The sequence below is a fragment of the Eumetopias jubatus genome, unplaced genomic scaffold (assembly GCF_037043125.1).
Source record: "Eumetopias jubatus isolate StellerSeaLion01/CBP00866 unplaced genomic scaffold, mEumJub1_p1.0 scaffold_13, whole genome shotgun sequence".
Classification (NCBI taxonomy): Eukaryota; Metazoa; Chordata; class Mammalia; order Carnivora; family Otariidae; genus Eumetopias; species Eumetopias jubatus.
This window is the reverse complement of record NW_028274819.1, coordinates 75,953,827-75,971,607: the sequence shown is the minus strand read 5'-3', so window position 1 is coordinate 75,971,607 and position 17,781 is coordinate 75,953,827. Positions and strand designations below refer to the sequence as shown.

The following is a 17,781-nucleotide window of genomic DNA, read 5'->3' as shown; positions in this document are numbered from 1 at the left end:
TGTGCAGGTAGGACAGCAAACTTCTATTCCTTGGCTCCACTACTCTGCCAATGGGTTGGTGAGATCAAAGATCTGGACCAGGTGGATTTGGGCTTAGGGTAAATGAGGGGGGAAAGAGTGTTGGGACAGAACAGGACAACTTCTCATGAGATCATACCAGAAACAACCTATCTTCAGCTTCCAAAGGTAATGCTCTTGATCGGCCACGTCCCAAGCAATGCGGACACAAAGAAAAGGTAAACAGATGGGATGGGAACCAATATGCATTGAGAAACACCTGCGAGTAGAATTCTTTGCTATAATTATCTACTTGTGAGCCTGACTTCCTTCTGTGAAGTCACAGAGCTAGCTTATTTGATACCATGTGTCTTGACTTCCCGGGACTATGTACTACTTAGCTCAATGCTAAAGGACTTAAGGGGTTAATAATATGTATAAAGGCCAGCACAAAGTAAGCGCTGGACAAATGCACACTATTATCACCATTACTATTATCATCTGAATCCCACAGCCCCTAATGAAAAGCCTAGCACCGAGCATGGCATGCATTAAGTCCAGTACATTTTTTCTGTTATGGCTAACAATTACTGAGCACTTTTTGCATTCAGCATCTCATTTTAACCTTTATAACTGCCTTCTAAAATAGGTCTCATTATCAGTCCATTTAGATGAGACAAACAAAGCACAGGAGGGTAACTTACAAAATAGAACAGAGAAAATAGGAACATAAAGGAGATCCACGCCCAGGCTTTTTGATTCGAGAGTCCACAGGGTTCACTATTGCCCTATCCTGGTGAGAGCAGGGAGGGAAGGCAGCCACTCTTTGGTCTTTTGCTCCTGGGTTCCTGGGGCCCCCTAGGAGCAACTACACCACAGTAGGATGTCCACAATAACACCCTAACACAAAAGCTTCACCCCTTCTGCAGGCTTGCGCAGCCTCAGGGGAAGCACGAAGGCTGGAAATTTACCTCTGAGTTCTTCTGGTGGACTGTTACTTACATCTCACATTATTATCTTTCACAGGCTAGTGTCTTGTCTCCAGAGAGCATTCAACTAGCACGTATTGTGGGTCCATGCTATCTGTGAGGCACCACGTTTCCACTTACTTACTGCTCACAAAAACCAGGGCAGGTACCCTGCGCAGGTCCTGCTCCTTTCTCAAGGAACTCAGTGACCCTCAGAACAGCGCAGAGAGTGACCTTTTCCCAAGGGCCACCCAACTGACCAATAACTGACCAGTTACTTAAATATGTCTGAGCGAAGCTAAGTCCACAGTGATGCATTAAAAAAACAGCACTTAAAGAGTCCCATCTAGGGGTGCCTGGGTGGCTCAGTTGGTTGGGTGACTGCCTTCGGCTCAGGTCATGATCCTGGAGTCCCGGGATCGAGTCCTGCACCAGGCTCCCTGCTCAGCAGGGAGTCTGCTTCTCCCTCTGACCTTCCTCTCTCTCATGCTCTCTACCATTCTCTCTCTCTCTCAATAAATAAGTAAAAATCTTTAAAAAAAAAAAAAAGAGTCCCATCTACGAGAAATTATGGGGGTCATGCAGGGAAGTCTTACAGACTGGCCCATCATCGTCAATGACCTGGGCCAAGCTGCCCATAGCCCGACCCCAGAATTGGTACCCATTTCTTTCCTCCGAACTTACAAGCGGCCTAAATCACAATCCTGACAACCTACTACCGCTGGCCTTTATCAAGTCTTTTGTTCTCCTGAATTTTTATTTAAATGTGATATTATGTAATTTCTCATACATTTGTCTTTTCTCCCAAACTTTTAGCATGCATGTTTTTTGAGGGTAGAAAATGATGACTTAAACTAGGTTGGTACCCAATACATTTGTGTCAACTGATTTGGCCCCTAAGCCCAAGAGCAAGTTGGGAGACCACATATGCTTAATGTGCTTTCAAATAATGGCCAAACCCTCAATACTGTATTATTAAAGAAGAGACCTCTGGTGTTTAGATTGGTTCTGCATAACTGGTTCTAGGTAGAATCTCAAATCATGACGTTGCCAATATAATAACATAACTCCATGTCACTGCCCTTTTTTTTTTTTACAGATTTATTTATTTATTTATGTGTTAGAGGGTGAGAGAGAGAGTGCGCAGGCATGCGCACGAGCGTGGGAGGAGGGGCTGTGAGGGGCAGAAGGAGAGACAGATCCCCAGCCGAGCATGGAGCTCAATGCGGGGCTCATCCCAGGACCCTGCGATCACGACCTGAGCCGAAATCAAGAGTCGGACACTTAACCGACTGAGCCACCAAGGCGCCCCATCACTGCCCTTCTTATGTATTTGGGGCCACAAAATGCAGCTCAAAATGGGAGTGACAGTGTTATTTGGATTGGGGAAACAGGGTCATTGGTGACATCTAAGCACCAGCCCATTTGTTCCTCTGTGCATACCGCAAGCCTTCACACACAAGCTCGTTCATAATCTTACGTATTTACTTGATACCTGGACATAATGTGCCACATTAGCATGTCACATCCACTGTGTCACTGATTTCTCATAAACATTCACTGCTCTCATGCATACACTATCCTATTTTTAAAGTATGCAAACTTTAGGTTTCCCAAAGCCAAGATCTCACTACGAAGCAAAAAAAAAGGGCTTTGAACTAGGCAGTCTAGAATCCACCATACTCCCACCACACAGGGGCTACCTCCTATGTTAGTACAGGAGAGCACCGTTCCTCAGTATGGGGTCTCTTTTCTCTGCTTCCCCTTCCTTCTAACCATGGACCCACGGGCGAGTTTCTAACTTCTTCACCTTTAAATGAGATGATCATACCTACCTCACAGGGTTGTTGCGAGAATTAAGTGAGATAAGGCATATAAAGCATGGCATACCGTGTCCATCCTGAGGGAAGTACTTAATACCTGTTACAGTCTCTGTCGTTACCACACACTGATAATTGGTGTTAGGAGAAAGGCAAGAAGAACCACCCCTGAGTGTCCCTTCCTCTTCAAACACCACGTGATGAGAATCGCAGTCCCTAATCCTCGACCTCAGTAAGGGATCAAAGCTCACTCTAGCACCACAGAACCTCTGGCTTCTGAAGAGCTTTCCTGCTGTACAACACAGAACAAGAGCTCGTTTCAAGATGATGTGTGGACCTGTAAGGGCACTCTCTCTTGACACAGACACAGTCTTACCTCCTTTGGGACCTGTGTGGTCCCAAAGGGTAGCCATGGGCCACACAAGCTACATGTGCTACCAAGCACCTAAAATGCGGCTAGTCTGAATTGAAATGTGCAGGAAGTGTAGAATATATACATCAAAATCGGAAGACTTAGTACCAAAAATGTAAAATATCTCATTAATATTTTTTTATATTGATTACCTGTTGAAATGATAATGGTTTTAGCTAACTAAAACATGTTTTTTTTTTAATTTTTCGAAGATTTATTTATTTGAGAGAGAGCAAGAGATAGCACAAGCGGAGGGAGGGACAGAGGGAGAAGCAGACTCCCCACTGAGCGGGGAGCCTCATGCGGGGCTCAATCCCAGCACCCTGGGATCATGACCTGAGCTAAAGGCAGACGCTTGACCTATGGAGCCACCCCGGCGCCCCTAAAACATGTTTTTAAAAAATATGTTTTTAACAGGTTAACTCAACTATGTTTTAAAATTAATTTCACTTGTTTTAACTTTTAAAAAATGTGGCTGCTAGAACATTTTTAAATAGACACGTGTGGCTCATAACTATACTTCTGTTGGACAGCACTGCTGTAGACCATACTGAATGTACACCAAAAGGCCTCGTTTTGGGAGATAATTCCAGAATGCAGTGACCATCAGAGCAATTCATGCAAAGAGACCAGCAGTCAGTCCCCTCTCTGCTCTCCCCACACCCCCAAGCACCAAGGGTGATCAGCAAGTTACGTTCAATATATGAAACTGTATGTTCATCTGCAATTAGGTCATCATGCTAACATTTAATAAATTTGGCTTGTGTGATTAACAATCAACAATTAAAAGTTTTTCAAGTTGTGGCAGGAAAATAAACGTCAATGGATAAATAGATGCAGGATGTGATCAAAGAATTCAAAAGAGAAAATGCAGGCAGCTAAATACATTGTCCAAAGCAAACTTATTAATAGAGACATAAAATCAAAACAACTTTGTCCAGTTTATTGACATTAACAATTCAGTTCAACAAGTTTTCGCTGAGTCCCTAAGAAAGGATTTTTTTTTTTAAATCATAGCTATACATATCAGGATTTCACCTAGTATGTGTGAAACAAAATGCACAGAAAAATGACTAGAAGGAACTGTAACAATTGGTTGGAGTGGCTAATGCTAGGTGATGGGACTACGGATTTTTCTTCCTTGTCCTTTTTTCCTTTATAAAATTTCTACAATGAACACATCTGGCTACTTTTTAAAATATTCTTTATCTAAGATTACTTAGATATATGTACACTGTAGAAAAATTAGAAACTAAAGCCAAAAAATCTTCATCGTTATTTTGATAATCAGAGAAAGTAAACAAAATGAGATAAAAGAATTTAAAAACAAGATGAAATAATAGCGGCGCCTGGGTGGCTCAGTCGTTAAGCGTCTGCCTTAGGCTTAGGTCATGATCCCAGGGTCCTGGGATCGAGCCCCGCATCAGGCTCCCTGCTGAGGGGGGAGCCTGCTTCTCCCTCTCCCTCTGCCTGCTGCTTCCCCTGCTTGTACACTCTCTCTGTCAAAAATAACTAAAATTTTTTTAAAAAAAAGAAAAGAAAAAGAAAAAGATGAAATAATAAAGGGCTTCTTGGTCCGTGGTGAAGAGGTTCAAGTGTTAAGACCTGTCCTTCAGCAAAAATACCTCCTATTTACATAGAGTTTTCCCACTTAGAATATTCTCTTCTGATTTTCTGATCCTTAAAACAACACAGCGAAGAGAATACTTAACTCTGGTTATCTCTGGATAGTGGGACTACAGATAATTTGTCCTTTCCTTCTTTTTCTTTGTTGGGGGGAGAAAATGGATGTTAGGAAAAATGAGCTATAACAATTTGCAGATAAGGAAACTGAGGCTCAGAGAACCTACACAACTCACTATAAAATGCAAGAGCCAGAACTCAAAACCCCTCAAATCTTCACCCAAACCCATATCCTCCCCGCTGGATCCCGTTGGTTGGGCAGACACTGGTAAGACTTGTAAATGCCCAAAGTAAGACTCAAGTCTTGTGTAAACTAAGATCAGATTTATTTCTATGCAGGACGGATAGAGGCAATCCTCTTGTTTGAAAAAGTCACTGGTTTCATGCATTATAGCTGGAACTGCGGTAGGTTTCCTAAGAAAGTAACCTGAACTTGACCCTAGCCTTTGAAATTCCCATACTGCAGAGCTGTTTCTCAGAATAAACAGCATGTAGTTACTTGGCTCATCCAGCCATAATCCAGCTTAAAAGCTGTAGAAACTCCGGAGTTCTAATGCTGGTATTCAAAACACATGTTCAGCTGGTGGAATTTAAATAAGGCTCCATAGCCTTATTTCTGTTAAGAGCAACACATAGTTTTTAATCCAACAAGCTTGGATCTGGCTTACCTTTTGTCCTACATAGCAATCCATGTTCATAACCATATAAATTGCAAATTACCACTCTGGAAACATACTTACTCTGAAAATTCTCCCCCCTCCTCCAGACATTTCCAATCCGAAGTAAAATGGGACCACCAAACATTCTTTCTTGTAATACAGCACATTCCAAACCCCAAGCCCACCAAGTATGCCCTGCTCTTGGGCACCTATCTCTGTGCTTGTTCATGGTTTAAACTGCACTCCGGTTGCACAGTTGGATCAACATGAGTTTCTTGGGGAGAGGTGTTCTCTCTCTTTGTCACACGCACTCCTTGGCTGTGTCCCCTTCTGCTCCCTCCCTCCTCACTGTACCCTCATTTGGCATGTTCTCAGAGGATGTCGTCTATCCTAAATAAAACCAACCCTGGGGGTTTCTCTGGGGAAAAATGCACAGTGCATTTTTGAAGGAAAATATGAGTGATTTAGGACATTAGTCACACCACACATTCCCTCTCTGAATGCAGGAAAATGTTAGCCTCTGCTCTGTTGGGAAGGAGGGTGGTGGAGATGGCTGCCCCCGGGGGCGGGGGCGGGGGCGGGGCGGAGGGGGGAAGCGAACAAACTTCTCCGTGCAAGGAATTCCACAGCACCTCGTGCCTGACATCATCTTGTAAGATGCTTTTATCAGCCCCGGACAAAGGGCTGGGTCAAACACCATCATTTCATGCCTTTATAAGGTATCCATTTACATACTAAAAATCCAATTAATACACTCATAGATGGATAAAATATTAATGAACGGTTACCACTCTTTGCTCCTGGAAAGCTGGTAAATCTAACTCCCTACGCTTACGTCTAAGCCTGAGTGCTTACCATGAACATCATGGATCCCCTACCATCCAGCAGGGACCGTGACAGCATCCACCCCTGGGCAGTGCTGTGACAACTGAGGAAGGTCACCCACACAGAGTGCCCGGCACAGGCAGGAGCTGATGCTTTAGTCCCAGTGCTGCCTCACCACCCCTACTCCACTGCCACCTGCTAAGGGTACAGACGGAGTTCTAGAAACCGGAAGATCAGGACGGGCGTTAACAGAACACAAGTTGAAGTTTGTTCTCAATCCATTGTAATATAGAGATCATACAAACAGAAGACACAAACAGCTCATTTGCAAGGTCAAATCTAACCGTTAAATTAACCCCCGCAAATAACCTAGCTAATAATTGCAAAGTAAAATAAAGAATTAACACTATCTGCCCGTTAAATTAGCAAAGGTTTTGTAATTACAATGACTAATGTTGGTCAAAGGGCAGGGACGCAGGCACTGTAACGTTTTTTACCAAGTTATCTGGTATCACGAGTCATTAAATGTTCGTTACAATTGACCCAATAATTTCAACTCTAAATAATGATTCTTAAAGAAGTGAACCAAAAGTCCAGACACCCCTCCAGAGAACAGAGCCCCCAACTTCTGCTGGGGCGAGAACAGACATGGCAGCTGTCCATGAGCTAAGGCAAGAGGGGGACCTGGAACTCCAAGCACTCTTTAAATAGACATTCAGTTGGTCCTTCTGTTTTTATCTCCACCTTCACACCAATTTTCAGAAATATTACCAAGTCTTAAATGTTTGGGGTCTTCTCCAGGACAACCAGGCTGCCTCTCAGGCCCTCCCATCATGCGTTCAGAAAGCCACCCTCCCAGAGCCAGGGTCAGGGCTAAGGCCAGGGTGAGGGTTAGGGGTAGGGTCAGAGGCAGGTTAGGGGACAGAGGTCAGGGGTCTGGGTATGGAAAATTTGATATGCATGATGATGTTCACTACATTATTTGTAGACAAGATGAGGTAAATTATATACTTTATAAAATATTATGCAGCAATAAAAAGGATGGTGAGGAAAACAAGTGCACACTGTCGAAAGAAAACAAGCTAAGATACTATACCAAATATAATCTATGATGATAACATGGGAAAAAAATCAATGTGTAGAGGAAAATGTTAAAGTAGTTGTATTATGAAAGAGGGCTATTTTAAGTAATTTTTTGGCATCTTCGGTTTCCACTTTTGGAAATATGGGCCAATTTCTTTGGAAAGCAAACGTGCACTTGACTTATGTCTTCCCAACTGCTCTGAAAGCAATCAGCTCATCCTCGGGTATTCACTTCCACTCATGGTACAGCTCCGTAAGCCAAGTCACCGCTTCTATAATGCTCTTCCCACAAAGTACATCAGAATTAACACCCAAATGCTGGCTTTTTTTTTTTTTTAAGCACAATTCTACATAGAACAACCTGTCCAATTCTCACCTTGTCCTCCTTTATATCCATTACCACTTTCAGGTTGAAGAAAAAGGAAGACGAAGCAGGAGTAAAACCAGAGACTTTCTCAATGGCCAGCTCCCGTTCCCTGGAGGTCCCCACCAGCCATTTCAGCAGGGCCTTAGTCTCCCCATCTCTGCCAGCCTCACTAGCTCACCCACGACAAGGGCCAAGCTGGTGCAAGTCAACGAGGCTGTGACTGATAGCCTCTCCCTGGGCTTCCCACCAAAGGAGACTAAAGTGCTTTACAATAAACTACCACACATCTCCATCTTTAGCAGCTCAGGGCGGGTGAATTTATAAGCTATGGTGAGTCAGTAATGAAGGCAAGAACTCTGAGTTCTTCCTCCTTCTGTCATTCGCTTGTCTTTTGGACCTTTCCATCAGTAGGCAAAAAGCAGTGAAGTCTGAACAATGTAAAGGGCCAGGAGATTGGACTCCATGATCTCACTCAGTGGCCTTTCCTTCGTGGCCAGGAGTCTGTGATGTACGGACCCCACGGCCTGCAGCTTCCGAAACCATCGCCATGAATGACAAACGGATAACCCTTTAGGTACAGGGGAACGTATCCATGAAATTAAAAGGAGCCCTGCTCATCTCCTGGGTTGAAGGAAACTTGAACGTCACACACTGCTGGGTTTCAGATCCGACCCGTGGAGTTCAGACCACGCTGGAAGTGTCCGCAGCAGGGCTGGTGTGGATACGACTTTGTTGACTCTGTCAGCCCAGGGCTGCACCATTGGAGCCATGCTGGCTAGCCATGGCCCGGCTCACAAAGGGGCCTTTTAGCTCTGGGGCCAAGCCTCAATGGCCCGTCTGTTATGTCTCCTGGGCCATTTTGATGTTCCATGTCAATCTGGCTGCCAAGCCTGGCAATTAGCTCGGATCCCTCATACATTTCTTCTTCTTTTTGACGTCAAAACTTTGAGACAAATGACACTTTCCACAAATAACTGGGTAGCTCTCCTGCTGGTGCTTCTTTTCTCCCCTCACCCTGTCTCCCACCTCATATCACACCTACTGCCAGATGACAAAAAGCAAAATGATCCACGTTATGCATTGCTGTAAAGCCAAAGAGAAGAAGTAGACTTCCTTCAGGGATGTCCCCACTTTCTATCAATCTCTAGAGGCTGAGTCAAATGTTCAGGAAGAAATGTGAAAAAATAGGATCCTGTGATAAACACTGTAGATGACTTTAAACAAAGTCTCTTGAATCAATGTGGCAGACGCGAGAGATATGAAGACTTTTCTCCCCCCCCCTTCTTCAAATCTGATAGTTCTAAAGTTTAAATGTCTCCTGTGGCTTAAGGAACTATAAAAGGTAAGAAACAAGAGCCCCGTAGGCCCCACCTTGGATTCCTCAGTGGGGTCAGACTATGGCGCCTTTAGGAAGAATGAGGTCTGCAGCCTGTCAGAGGTCTCAAAGGTGCTGTCCTGCTTCCAAGCTGGCATTCCCAGTCTGATATGTGGGGAAATGTGTCAGCAGCTGTGCGAAGTAAAGGGCAGGTCAGCCAGCTCTCTCCCTCTGCCAAGGCCCAATCACTGCCTTTTCAGAAGATGTACAGCCAAGGTATGCCCTGCACACCGCTGCTGAGGTCACCCAGGGAAAACTCAACTCATCTGATTTAGAAACAGACAAATAAGGCCCTTTGTGAGAATGCAGACACAGCCAATAATGAGTGGTCGCCTGCCTTCTCTTCTGCTCCACGCTCTCCCCAAGAAGCTCGGCAACATCGAGATGCTGGTAACTCCCAAACTTGTACCTTCAGACCCAATTTCTCTCTTGAGAGCTTGATTTCCAACTGCCCTATTATTTCTCACCTTCTGTGTCTAATTGGCCATCAGAGCCTGCCAGTGTTACTTCTCTGCCTCTCACAGCGCATAACGCTCCCCTACACGTCCGGCCTCCAACGTAGGCCGTGCTCACCAATTCTTAGCTGGACTACTGAAATTGCCCCGAAGGTCCCCATGGCCTTTGGTCCTGTTCCTCTGTTCCATCCTTCACTGCCACCGAAGTCAGCCTAATAAACACCAACAGGTTCTCTCCTTGAAAATATTGGCTCTCCCAATTGCTTATGGCTAAATTCCAAACTCCACAGTAGGACTCCCAAAGACCTCCACCAGCCGGTCTCAGCTCCCTATCCACTGGCCACTCCCTCCTAACCTACCTGTGTTACCTCAGCGCGTTCCAGACCAAACCAGTGGCACTCCCTCTTGCATAGTGTGTCCCGCTACCCCATCTCTTCGCACACTTTCCCCCACAGCTCTTACTGGTCCTTCGAGACCCAACCTGGCTATCACCTCCCCTGCGGGGCTCTCCCCAGTGCCTCCGGTTGTGAGTTATAGGATCTTTCTGGTTCTGAGCACTCTGCATACTGTCTTCAAACAGCCCACTACAGGGCAGTGATGGGCTCAGGTGCTGGTCCCCCCAGGACAGTACCTTAAGGTCCTTAAGGGGGCGGGGAGCCCTACTTTATCTCTGAACCTGGTACAAGGCCGCACAGAGTAGACACTCGGGAAGTGTTGCTGAATCCAGCCATCACTGGAAGAGGGATTAGAATTAGGGCAGTGGAGGGAAGAGATGTGGATGGTCAGGACACTGAAACGTAGCTCCAGCAGCCTCAGAGTAGATTATGGAAATGCAGGAGTCTCTCCAGGCTTTAGTGTCTCATCTGCTCAATACAGAGGTGAGACTCTAAGATTTCCATGGCCCCTTTAACTCCTCTGTTCTAGCACTCAGACTACATTTTCCTTTCAAATCTACAATGAAGAAAAGCTCCATAAAAACCCCACGGTAATAATATGCTCCAGAAGTCTGGATGCTTTCCACAGAGCCAGCCAGGAAAATTGCTGCTTTGCCTGGCCACTAGGCAGAGCTCCCAAGGACGGCCAACAACTGAGGCTCCTCCCCTAAATTCATAAAGCCCCAATTGCCTTCTGTTACATTTGGAGAAAATCCTCCATTGATCTCTGTTCTGTTTCACTCTACGTATTCTGGCCCAGAAGTGGCTTATTAAGTATCATGCGCAACAACAACAACAAAACCCCAGTGGCTAAAACCCAACATGCCTTGAAAATAACAAGTGCTGAGAACATCATCACTGAATTTCAAAAAGCCAGGTTAAACCCGTGGCTTGATAGCTAATCACCTCGTTACCCCGTACTCTGGGGGCGGCTGGTACCGCAGGACGGCCACTTCCGTTCTCGCGGGCTGAGGAGCAGGGTAAGGCTTGACCATCTCATGGAGCATCCCTGGGTGCTGGTCACTGTAGAAAAGTCCATGCTCCTGGGTCTTGCTGACGGGGGACATCATCTGCTTGGTCTTGTAGGGGTACTCAGGTGGAGGACCCCGGGGGTCCAGCACTTTACCTGCAGGCTGGGCTGGCGAGGGTCCCCCTCCTGCCTTGAACCCCTTTCCATTCCCTGAACCAGGGAGGTGCTGTTTAGCACCATTCCTCTCCAACGACAGCTGCATGATCCTCTCACTGAGAGAGCGGACGTGACCCTGCTTGAGTTCTTTCAGCGCCTCGTCCTTATGCGCCTGCCCACTGTTGGCACGGTTCACCGTGGGCCTCCCCTCAGTCCGGGCCTTCTGACTGCTGCCCCCTGCCATGTAGTAACCATGGCTGGCAGCCCCCTGCTGCTGCTGTTGGCCCCGAAAGAACTGGGACTGCGCCTTGGCCTCCTCGTAAGTGGGCAGCTCCTCGTTGTTCTGCTGAGGCTGCGTGGACCGCACCTGTTTCTCCATCACCGTATTGTCCACCTGGTGTTCTTGACCCTGCGGTTCCTGACGTGCCGACTGGTAGACCATTGGTGGGTCTTCTTGAGCGAGGTTTTCCGTGGAAGAAAAGCTGTTGGTGGGGTGGGCGGGTCCTGCGCTCCCTGTGGCCTGGTGCTGAATGGCCAGCAAGTTCATGTTCTCGGTCGGGGTGCCATACCGCAGTTGTTCCTGGATCAGCCGCTGTAACACTGTCCCAGCTGCCGCATCCTCGGAACCTCTCATTTCCACCTCTGACGTCCTCAGGAGGCTCGGGGGCTGGAAGTGACACAGGGGGTCCTCAACTGGAAGGCAAGCAGAAGGAAAAGTGTTTCAGGAGGCGCCACAGGCATACAGGTCTGTATCTACACGCTGAGTAATTAACATGGTAGCTACGGTAGCCTTTATTCTTTTTATTTTTCTTTCTTACAGATTATGTATTTATTTATTTGACAGAGAGAGAGCATGTGCACACGACGGTAGGGGAGGAGCAGAGGGAGAGGGAGAAGCAGGCTCCCCACAGAGCAGAGAGCCCGATGCGGGGCTTGATCCCAGGACCCTGAGATCATGACCTGAGCTGAAGGCAGATGCTTAACCCACTGAGCCACCCAGGTGCCCGCTACATAGCCTTTAAAGACAACATTTCAACTACACCACCGCCTCTATTTACCCAGTGGTTTCTCAGGGAAGTGTTTCTCCCATTCACAGCGTGTCTACTACTCTCCATTCCCTCACCTCCTGCTTCCTCCTGGACCTTGCTCTGTCCTTCACGCCCTCCCTTTCCTTCAAACTTCCTGCTGGCTCCTTCCCTTCCTCATATAAACATGCCAAGTCTTTCCCATCTTAAAAAAAAATGGAAGCAAAAAAACCAAAATCAAACAGAAAGGAATCCCCTTTTCTTGGCCCTACCCATGTACCACTGTGTGTCTGTCCTTCCCTTCTCTTCTGATTGTCCTCAGTAAGCAATCCATACTCCCTGTCTCCACTTCCCAAATGTCCCATTCACCACTCTCCCTACAGCTCTGATTAGCCAACAAACCCAATGAGAATATTCCATCTCCCGTATTACACACCTCACCCTCTCTGAAGCATTTGGCATGGTGATCATCTACTTCCTGAAATGCTCTCCTGATTGAGCATCCAGGTCTCCCACCCCAACCCCTGCCCTGGTTCCGGCTCCTGCCTCTCTGTGCACTTCTTCTCTGGCTCCCTTTTCTCCACCTGCCCCTTGAATTCTGGTGTTTCCCACAGCTCTGCCCTGAAAGCTCTCCCACCCTCACTCAACAGAATCTCCTGGGGCATCACATTGGCCACCTGTCTTCAGCTACTGACTCATGACCCACATCTACCACCACCAGCAGATGGCCTGTTGGTTCTCCACACTCAACATGTCTTCCTCACCCCCAACACTTACCCACCCACCAAACCCCACATCCCTGCCTCATCTACGCCTTGCTAAGCCAGAAACCTGGGAGTTTTCCAAAGTTCCTTCTGTTCCCTTACCCCCAACATCTAGTATCAGCCTGCCAACTTTACCTCCTAAACACCTCTCCTAACCCTCTTCATTCCCTCCCAATCTCCAAGTTTATTATTGATAACCACAATACAACTGCAAGAACCATTTTAAAAGTGCATATGATGTATCAGGTATTGTGCTAAATTCTCTCCATATGTTATTTCGTTTATCCGGCATATAATCATATGAGGCACATGCAATCGTGAGACAGATATTAATTTCCCCTATCTCCCAGATGAGGAGAGAGGTTCAGAGAAGGCAAATGACAGAGGTCACAGAGGTAGGAAGAGCCAGAGTCAGGATCTGACTCATTCTACAAAAAAAAAAAAATCTGTGTTTATTCCACAATACTGCAAAGCCCTTGGTGTCTTACACCCAGACAATGCCAGCAGCCTCCTTATCTATTTTTCTGACACTAGTCTCATTCCCAACTCCAAACCCACCCTGTAGACCTCAACCTATCTTCCACATTACCCTGAAAAATTGTTCAAATAGGAAAACCTAACTATATCACTCCTCTGAACAAAATTCCTCAATAGTTAATTAAAAGATGAAACTGACATTCTACCCTAGGATGCAGCAGGTACTGCGTTACCTGATCCAGCAACATTGCAGGCCACCACCACCACCTCCCCTCCCCAGCCACCCCTCAGCGTGTAAGTCCAGCAGCACCTGAGATCACATAGCTCCCAGACAGGCCAGTTCTCTTCCACCTCTAGGCCTTTGCTCACGTTCTCTCATCTCTGCTGAAGAGAGATGCATCTCACCACATCTTCTTGGGAGATTCTAGACATGCGTCAAGTGAGAACTCCGCAGCTACTTCTGAGTACAACCTGTCCCACTGCAGCTCAGCAGGCTTGAGCCCTCCTCCTGAGCCCCTGCTCCATTTGTACAGATCACCATTAGGGCAATTACCACAGTAGATAGCAGCAATTTACTTGCACAAGACTCTTCACTTCTTAAAGGCCAACTCACCTGGGTCTCTCTAGTGCACAGCCCAGTGTCTGCATGTAATAGGGGATCAAACATTTAACCAAAGAATTCCTACATGAGTGCCGTGAAATATAAAATTCATTCATTTCACAACAATACTAGTAAGTAGTGCGCTGAGGAAATTAGATAGCATTGGGATAGTAAAAATTCTAGCATTTACTATGGGTGTGACCTCAAGCAAATCACTTACTCTCTCTGAGCTCCACCTCCTCAGGGGTAGAGTGAGGGAAGTGAACTAGATCAGAGCCAAGCAGCCTCACTTCTACAATTCCAGGCAATGATGGCTCTGTGTTTCTATATATACACAGAATACCTCGTCCCCCTGCAAACCAGCTTTCTTTCCCAAGGTTGCTTTTTCGTTTGTTTGTGTTTTCTATAATTGGCAACCTAATCATGTGAGCCATCCAGATAGAAATTTCAGATGTACTTTTGGCTCTTTGTCTCCTTTTCTCCCCATGTTTGATCAACTGCCAAGCTAGTTTTTCTCAGTCCCGTGAAATGAGAAAAAACAAAGGTGGTAGTATATGCTTACAAGATAGATAAGTAGATTGCCCATATACGCATGTATATACACAGACACTTGTCATTAGGTTTATGCCTATCTTTTTTTTTTGGCAATGGCTGTGACGGGTCACATCCCTCTTACTCTTTTTGGTATTAAAATATGAGAAAAGGTGACACTAGATGACATTTTTAGTGTCTTTGCAATAGCAAAAGACTGCAACCCTAACTTCCAAGCCCTCAGCCGCTTCCCAGGTTCTGGCTCTCCCTACCACTTGCCCAGAGGTCCCGAATAGCCTCCTAACATCTCTTGCCTCTGGCCTCTTCTTTCAATGCACACTGCATTTATGATCTGTCCTCTTCTACTAGAATTCAAGAACCAGATGGCAGAGTTTTATCTGCTGTCTTCACTTGCTAACTCCAGTGCCTAGAACACAACCCTGATACCTAGAAGGCATTCAGAAAGTAATTGTCCAGCAAATTCAAAATTTTTACAGACTGGGTCCTGAAGCTCAACTCTGATCATACCACTCTGCCTCTTCCTCCCCCCGCCCCGCCGCCGCCCCACTCCCCAAATCACACCTCCAAGACCTCAGGCAACCTCTCTCCTCTGTAAAATGGGCAGACTCCATATCTGCTCCGTAAGACTGCATGTGCAGTAAATTCGAACATATTCCCGACTTTCCGAGAACATATACTGTAACTAAGATGTAAACCCAAAACTCAACAATAAAAAATTTCAAACACAAAAAACAGGTTATTGGAAGTCCATGTAAGATGAATTGCCAAAGAACTGTAATAAGCGATGAAGAAGCCAAGGAAAGAGAGATCGGTATGGGCTGAAATGGGCCACACCCTCACTGTGCAAATCTTCCCCGCCAACCAGTTACATCCGGGCATTCAGACAGGTGCTGTGGATAGAAGGTAATGAGAATGCAGTCCCTACCCTCGGGATAACTGCTCTGAAAGGCTTGTGGCACAAGCAAATTCAAATAAAAATAAACACTGTGAACAACTTGAGTAAAAATTCAAATAAAAAGACAAGTATATTTCCAAAAGATAATCATTTTGGGGGGATGAAAAATAGAAGGAATGGGGTCTCATTAAGCACGAAAACTACTGAATTCCCTTTTCATAAGCACGTTTCCAAGAACCAGGAGATCCTCCCTACAGGTTTGTTTTTTTTTTAAGATTTTATTTATTTATTTGACAGAGAGCGGGAGAGAAAGTGAGAGAAAGTACAAGCAGGGGGAGCAAGCAGAGGGAGAGGGAAAAGCAGACTCCCCACTGAGCAGGGAGCCCGATGCGGGGCTCGATCCCAGGACCCCGGGATCACGACCCGAGCCAAAGGCAGATGCCCAACCAACTGAGGCACCCAGGCGCCCCTCCTTCAGTGGTTTTAAAGATTCCCTTCCAGTTTTACCAATCTCAAAAGCCCTCAAAAAAAGGCAAGAAGTTTTCACAAAGGAGGCAGCTCCCTGCCTACTATAGTTTTGAATTTCTTCTGCACTTCTCAATTATTTGCAAAAAGAGATAAAAGTGGAAGCAGAGAAGGAGAAAAAGTTCTGGGAAAGAGTACAAAAAAGTATTTAGGACTTAGAGAAAAATTAGGGGATAAATGGTATAACTCTCAAGTTCCTACATAAGAACTCTGTCTGTTGAGAGAGTCACATATTATTATAAAATAGTCTACTGATACCATAGCCCAAACATTAAAAATAAGGCACCTACCAATAAAGAGACAATCAACAATACAACAACTGGCTGATTTTTAAAACAAGGCTAGAGAAAAAATTACACAAAAAGGCTAAAAGTCAGAAACATATGATCATCTTGTTTTTCCAACCCACACGCCAGTAAAAGGACTTACCAACTTTTTCCCTGATGCCACTACCGTTTGCCTCCACCGTCAAAGCAGATGGTTCACGCCTCCCAGAATAGAGCTGGAAGTCTGGGAAAAAGTAGTTGGGGTCTTCTAGAATCGGGGCGGGACTACCGGGGCTGTAACCAATAGGAGGGGGACCTGGGGAAGAAGCAAAGTGCCTATTAGTGCCCACGAAGTCCTCCCCTCCCTCCTGCCTGTGTGACTCATGAGAGCCCACGAGGCATTCTCCCACATTCAACTCAGAGCTGTCTTCTTGATTCATAAAATTCCAAAGTTACCATTCAGAATTATCACAAGTCCAGCCACCCACCGAAATGGCCCATGAGGTCAAAATAACCACCTTTAAGACACACTGAGTGAAGTCATGGTGCTTTCACACAAGCCAGTTCCCTGGGTGCCCCGCAGCAGAAATCAAGCCCCCGAGCTCGGGATGGTCAAGGTGGGGGACGGGAAGGACAGAGGTGGGGAGGCCAGAGAAGGGTACTAAAACGGGAAGAGCAGCTGTGTCACCAAAGACATAAAAGACACAGAGGGGGGCTGGCTGTGTTGCCACACCCCGCGGGAGCAGGAGCCCGTCCCAGCCCTGGACAGAGCACGCAGCCGCACTCAAGGATGCTGGAGCCCCGCGCGGCAGTGGGAGCCAGGGACAGGGGCTCTGGCTCTCTGCCGAGCGCTGGCCTTTTGGCCCCAGTTTATCTGCTTCACACACAAACTGGAGTGTGCTTCCTGTTCCAATTCAAACGTGACACAGTAGTCAACCCTACAGGCACTGAACATGAGATACCACTACAATAACACTGATATGCACACACAACATCGTGGGAACGCTCGGCAGCGCGGGCCCGGGCCCCCTGCCCTCTCTGCGCGGACTTCTCTGCCTGGGCACCACATGGAAGGCTCTTTTGGGGCCGAAGTAGCTTCATTTACTCCAGGGGAAGAATCATGCTTTTTTTTTTTTTAATTAAAATCCTTGACCAAATGTTAATTCCATTAGAACAAAAATGTTTCTCAGCTCTAAAATTTTATTTATTTATCTGAGAGAGAGGGCACGAGCGGGGGGCAGGGGGAGCAGCAGAGGGAGAGGGAGAAGCAGACTTCCCGCTGAGCAGGGAGCCTGACCACGACACGGGGCTCGATCTCAGGACCCTGGGATCATGACCCAAGCCGAAGGCAGACACAACCGACTGAGCCACCCAGGCGCCACAAATATTTCTCAGCTCTAACCTCAAACTAATTTGAAAGTGATATGAAATTTCTTGCTAGGTTTTTTTTTTTTTTTTTTAATCTGCTCCTT

General features: G+C 46.4%; 1 protein-coding gene across 1 annotated transcript in view; it reads right to left on the bottom strand.

Annotated features, from left to right (window-relative positions):
* Nucleotides 1-17,781, bottom strand: part of AMOTL1 (angiomotin like 1) — a 91,104-nt gene that overhangs the window by 48,549 nt on the left and 24,774 nt on the right. The window contains exons 2-3 of the mRNA XM_028119656.2: nucleotides 16,473-16,625; nucleotides 10,985-11,897 (exon numbers count right to left, since the gene is read on the bottom strand). Of these exons, the coding sequence (XP_027975457.1) occupies nucleotides 10,985-11,897; nucleotides 16,473-16,625 (1,066 nt within the window). The remainder of the gene's footprint in view (nucleotides 1-10,984; nucleotides 11,898-16,472; nucleotides 16,626-17,781) is intronic.